The sequence below is a fragment of the Parasteatoda tepidariorum genome, unplaced genomic scaffold (genome assembly GCF_043381705.1).
Source record: "Parasteatoda tepidariorum isolate YZ-2023 unplaced genomic scaffold, CAS_Ptep_4.0 HiC_scaffold_2040, whole genome shotgun sequence".
NCBI lineage: Eukaryota > Metazoa > Arthropoda > Arachnida > Araneae > Theridiidae > Parasteatoda > Parasteatoda tepidariorum.
This window is the reverse complement of record NW_027261518.1, coordinates 3228-9243: the sequence shown is the minus strand read 5'-3', so window position 1 is coordinate 9243 and position 6016 is coordinate 3228. Positions and strand designations below refer to the sequence as shown.

The 6016-nt window shown below is 28.9% G+C and overlaps 1 protein-coding gene across 1 annotated transcript in view; it reads left to right on the top strand.

Annotated features, from left to right (window-relative positions):
* Positions 1-6: 6 nt before the first annotated feature.
* Positions 7-6016, top strand: part of LOC122273027 (uncharacterized) — a gene marked incomplete at its 3' end in the record, with an annotated part of 6588 nt that continues 578 nt past the window's right edge. Inside the window, exons 1-2 of the mRNA XM_071188530.1 lie at positions 7-179; positions 4494-4565. Coding sequence (XP_071044631.1) covers positions 12-179; positions 4494-4565 — 240 coding nt within the window. The remainder of the gene's footprint in view (positions 180-4493; positions 4566-6016) is intronic.

Sequence of the window (6016 nt, the reverse complement as noted above, 5' to 3'; positions counted from 1 at the left end):
ATCGTCATGCTATGAACAGAGTCAGAGGAGAAGGCGGACGGTTTCATTCTGGATCTTCCAAAGAAGAAATGTTAATGCACCATCATCACCACTCTAAACTCTCCCAAGATTCTCAAACTAACACAGATTCTGATGGACTTGGTGGAGGGAATGGCATGTCAGATTTATCAGGATTAGATGTGAGTATAACTTAGTAATTTAATTGCATGTGCTTATATATAGCTTAATTCAAGTGTCTGTAAATCCCAAGCGTGCAGTAGCCAGAGAGAACCTTTGAAAACTGAAGGTGGCAGAAAACTTCCTTTGTAAAATTCAATAAAAAAAGTTATTATGCTGCTTTTCATTCTAGAGGAATCATAAGATGCTGGCTCCTAGACTGTTTATTTTTCTGTAAGCTTGTTAAAATGTTACTCATTATCATTTTAAAATTGATATTCAACCTTCTTTCAAACCCAATTTGTATAAAAATCGTTGATACTTTTTGAAAAATTTATACTTATTTTAAAACCTCTTTTTTTTTATTCGTTTTTATTAAATCAGTGCATAATTTAGTTTATGTAAAGTACAGTACTCTTTATGAAAAATATAACTGGAACAACTTTTGATGTATTAATCAGATTTTCTGAATTAACATTAAATATTAAGGTTTTAAAGGTAAGTTTTAAATATATGTTAATTCCATCGAGCAAATGATTGAGGTACAAAATCAGATATTGAGATATATTTTTAAAAAATGGTCATCTATTTCTGAAACTGATCCGTTACTTTCAGGCATCTATTACAAATCTATATTTCATAAACTTTAGAAAATTGTATTTATTTCTTTTTATCCTAAACCATTCAACATTTGTAAAAAAGTGAAATTATGATTTTTTAAAAAAAATATCTTAATTTTAATTCTATCTGTAATTTATAATGAATGATTAACATTAGAAAAAAAAGTAGTTTCTTAAATGAAGGTACGGATAAGGGATTTATGCATATAAAGAGAAATACACAATTCAAGGTATTGGTGCTTACCCTTCCAATGTTAAACTAAAATTATAAATTTTGAGTGTTCTCATTCCTTGGGGGGGGGGACTAGTCTTATAAATATTTCATCTAAAGAATTTGTTCAGTATAAATTAATGTTTTGATTTTGAAATCATAAAATTTATTGCAATTCCCTGGGTAGCAGATAAAATTTTCTGTTAGTGAAAATGTATTCTGTCCATTTTTTCTCTGGTTATGCTTAGAATAATAGAAAATATGCAATTCTGGTTTCATTCCCACTTAGAGTATACGGAACTTTTTAAGCAAAAAGACACAAACTGTCATTGTTCCATGATTGGGACGTATCCATATCGCAATTTGTTTTTCAGAACTTCCACCAGAAAGGAGAATCGGAAGATCTGACAATTCTACCAACATAAAGACTGACATCCTTTACCATCTGAAAATAAAAACTTATTTGAAATGTAAGATTATGCTAATTTTTAAATGTTGTATGTTTGTCTGCCCCCATCTATAAAACCCTACTTTGATTCCTAAATACAGTACAACCTCAACTATCTAAACCTCTTTTAACACGAGTTAATTTTTTCATTCATTTCCAAAGTTTTAGTTTTTCCTGCATCTTATGTTTATATAGTTTGTATTAAAAATGACCTACCAAATGTGTGGTTTTAAATATTTTTTCAGATTTTTTTTTCAACAGCTTTGATTAATTATAAAAGTAAATTACAATCCATTCAACAACTGAAGATTTTAAATTAAAGATAAATTTTAATTTAACCCAAAATTTGGATATGAAGCTAAGCACCAATGAAATAGAAAAAACAATTTGTGTGGAACAAAAAAACTTTTTCTTCAAATTACTGTATGAGGCGTGCTTTTATAGAGCATGGTAAAATATATCTTTATAAATATTTTAAAAGTGGGTAATGTTGCTTGCCTCTATGACTTTGGTTCACAGGTGCCCACTGGGTAACGTGAAATGAGTAACAGTTCTTGCATCTTCTAAGGCGAAGAATAATGATCAGTGCCTGCCATTTGGGGAAATATATATATATATTTTAAAATAAAGACTTAAATAATTGTTACGGTGTTAACTTTAATAAATAAGTAAATTCATTAAGCTATTATTTCAAGTTTCAATTATTAAGTGCTAAGCTACAGAAAAATGAAAAAATAATTTGTTGGAGACAGATCTTCCATTCTAAATTACTGTAAACGGCATATTGTATGGAGTATTTTAAAATTTACTTTATAAATATTTTAAAGTGTAGAGATTAATTGTGTGGTTATAATTGCTTTAACTTTGTATAAAGACAATTGTAAGGATAAAGCTTCTTTTTTTCTCCATGGTTTATCAAATAACAATTGATGGTTATAAAGATGAAAATAGCTTAGGTTCAGTCCCAACTACTTTAGATAATGGAGGTTCGAATGTAAGTAAAATTAATGGCTGCTTTACGTTGTGTTTTATCAGCAAAAGAACAGTGTTACATTTCTTTAGACTTTTTGAATTTATGCAAGAAATTTAAACTGCACTACATACTAAATCACTTTGCTTGAATAGAATCTGTCCATAAACATATTACGCTGTTTAAAATCATTTGATTTCCAGAAATGCTGTTTCTGTAATATTGCAGAATATCTATTTTCATATGTAAAAAAATTTGTTAATTAAATCAGTTTTTAGAATTCAGTAAACAATCATCAAGAAAGTGGTTTTACAAATTTATTTCAATGAATTAGCTTTTAAGTTGCTAAGATGTGATTGGTCTCCTAAAGAAATGCATTATGATGGTAGCTCCAAACTGGGTGTTTTTGCATAAATGAACTCTGCACTTCCATCAAACTGTTTCTTCTTCATCTCTCTCAAATGAAACATTTTTACCATATCTGCTTCATTCGGTTAAAGAAAAATAATGTGTTTTCTCTTAGTGCCACAGTCTTACTTCCAAGAAGATAACATTTTGTTCTAAATATGGGAAAATTGTAAAGTTTGTGGTCATTGATAAATTCTATAATGGCACAGTTAGTCATTCTACCATCTGTTGAGACCAGCCTGTTCCAAGTCGGAAAATATAAAACGAATTCTATTTACAATCTAGCTTCAAGTGCATAAATAAGTTGTTAGTGTTGTGATAGCTGGAAGAAGAAAAATTTCTTTTGTTATGCATGTTTAGATTTAATGATGACTGTGTAAAACTATGGTATTGTTATTTCCAAATACATGTTATCAAGTAGCTAGTTTTAAAAGGAACAATATTGATTAATTGAGAGCTACATTTGAGAAAACATTGCATCTTTAATAATTTTTACTAATTCTTTTAAGAAGTTGACTACAAAGTTTTATTTGGTTGCTTCTCTATGTGAGTCTATTTTTAAAACTTTTCATATCAATGTAACATTATTCTTATGTGTTTGGCTCTTTGAGTTTATTTTAGTCATTCTAGAAATAAGTTATCTAATTATAATCAAGTGACATATTCAGGGCAATTTGAGTGCATTATCGAACCCCTCTCAAAATAGTTTAGTGTTAAAACTGGCCCTGTACAAAAAAAAAAATTACGAAAAGTGTTCTTTCAAAAACACTAATAATTGCTCTAATTCTAAAATGTGGCCCGTGGCGACATTGTCGCAGAACGTTACCGAATTTTTGCAAAAAGAGTCTTCCTTTGGAAAGAAATTTAGATTGCTTTTCTGTAGAAATTTTCATTCTATTTTTCTTATGCAGTTATTACTATTGATTTCCTCATAGCTTTTAAAATCCGATACTTTTAATACGATATTGGTTAAAACTGTATCTAGAAATAAAAATTTTTAATGTCTTTATGAAACACAAAATATTAAAAAAAAAGACTAGAATTAACCCTGATAATATATATATATATATATTTCATTTGCGAAAAAGTTTTACTTTGCCTGTTGCTTTTATTATGTAGATACATTAGGTGCAACCCTTACCCAAATTTTACCTATAACAGAAGATTGTAGATTCATTATTTATGCTATTCTGGCATTTTAACTCTTCTGATTCTTTTATATTCCAATTCATGCTGACCTTAGCAAAAACAAAAGGTCTTGGTGATAGTAAAATTGTTAAATGTGTCAATGATCAATATCTTCCTGGAATGGAAAGTATTTCTTGCAAACAAAAATAATTTACTTAACTGGAAATTCTCTAGTTAGTATGGGACGTGTCTTAGTTTTGTTGTGTCCCTGCTGTGTCTTCAAAAAGTATTATTAGCAAACTTCTTACTATTGAAGGAGAAATTAGTGGAAATTCAAAACTTTACTATGTATTGAAAAGTACTACAGAAGAATTAGTTTTGTTTAGTTAAAAGTTCCATGAGTACTGCCATGCCTAATAAAACGTTTACTCAATAAAAAAAACTATATGTCTAGAGACTAGAACACTTAGTGAATTAAATTTTCATTTTGCAAAATTAATGATTTATTATGGCTTTTTAATGAAGCATATTCTTTTTTCATTTGCTGATTAGTGGAATTATAAAGCTGGAGAAGTTGTGAAAGTTGAAATCTGGGATGCATCTGAAAGTGGGAAAAAAATTAAGGTAAGTGCAAAAGTACGCCTTTTTGTACCTATTTTTTATTATTTTTTTTTTTCTATGACTTATCTTACTTGAATTTATCAGTTCGGTTGCAAATTAAATGTAAGAAAAAGAAACCTATGAAATATTATACATAATTTTTTGTTCAGATTTAAATCAAATATGATTTTTTTAAAATATATTTTGTCTATTATTCATCTTGATTTTTTTTGGGAGATGTTTTACTTTTAACATGAATATACTTCCTGTGGCAGAATTTTTTTGGGCTTTCTGTGACATATCTGTCTAATACTAAGATCTTTCTGCAAGATACTTTTAAAATAACAAATATACATGTTACTAATTTAAAGTAATAGAAGCATCAACTTAAAAAAAATAAACTTTCGGATCAAATAAAATAATTATTTTTAATTGAATATGTAATGTTTTTTTTTATTCTAATATTATGGGCAATATTCTTGTATTTTGTGGGGGGGACGCACTAATTATTTCCTTTTTTTTTTTTTTTCATTTTGTAAATCATCATCACATTAAAAAAAATATATATTGAATTCTGTTGCAGTAACTACCGAAAAAAGATCAGCAACGAATTCCTGCAATTCAGACTCTTTAGAAAATAGTGCGAATCCGGCGTGTTAAAAAGCGATTTCTTGAATCCGGGATTTGAACTTTCCGTGCCGTAATAATATAGGCATTTTAAAAATAAAATATAAACTCACTAGAATAATAATAGTACGACAGCGAAATCACGCGAATCGAACTCTTCAAGACGGGTTAACTGAACACGTATATTTCTAGAAGTATATTCAGTTGTAATCAATAATATTGTATTAAAAGTATCGGATTTTAAAAGCTATGAGGAAATCAATAGTCAGGGATGAGATTTTTTCGCTTTTTAGCGGATTTCCGCTTTTTTCGCGTTTGTATCTCGAGTTTCAGCCTTATAATCCAAAAACTCCGATTCTCTAAAATTTTCGAGTTTTCTTATAAATATTCCGCTTTCTCTGAAAATTCAGTCGTTAAAATAAAATAATTATTTGTTTCTGATTTTCAAAGATAAACAGAAAATTCAAACTACGTAGCTGCCAACCCTTCCGCATTTTTACTTATTTTAGCGGTTTTCTCCGCTTTTACGCGCGGACAACAAGATTTTCTGCATTTTTACCCGTTCGCTTGATAGCTCGTATTTTCGTAATCCAGACGTCGCTGCATTTTAATATCAAACATCGATTTTCATATTAACCTGATTTAAAAGTTGCGCGTTGCGATTCTTATTCATGCGATTTCAATATCGTACATTGCAATTCTCATTTACGAGATTAAAAAATCCATTATCGCGATTTGTATTTACGCTTTTTTAAAATCTATGTAGCTATTCGTATTCACTCGAGTTTAAAATCCAATGTCGTGATTCGTTTTTGCGGTTGTAACATCAAACATCGATTTTCGTATTT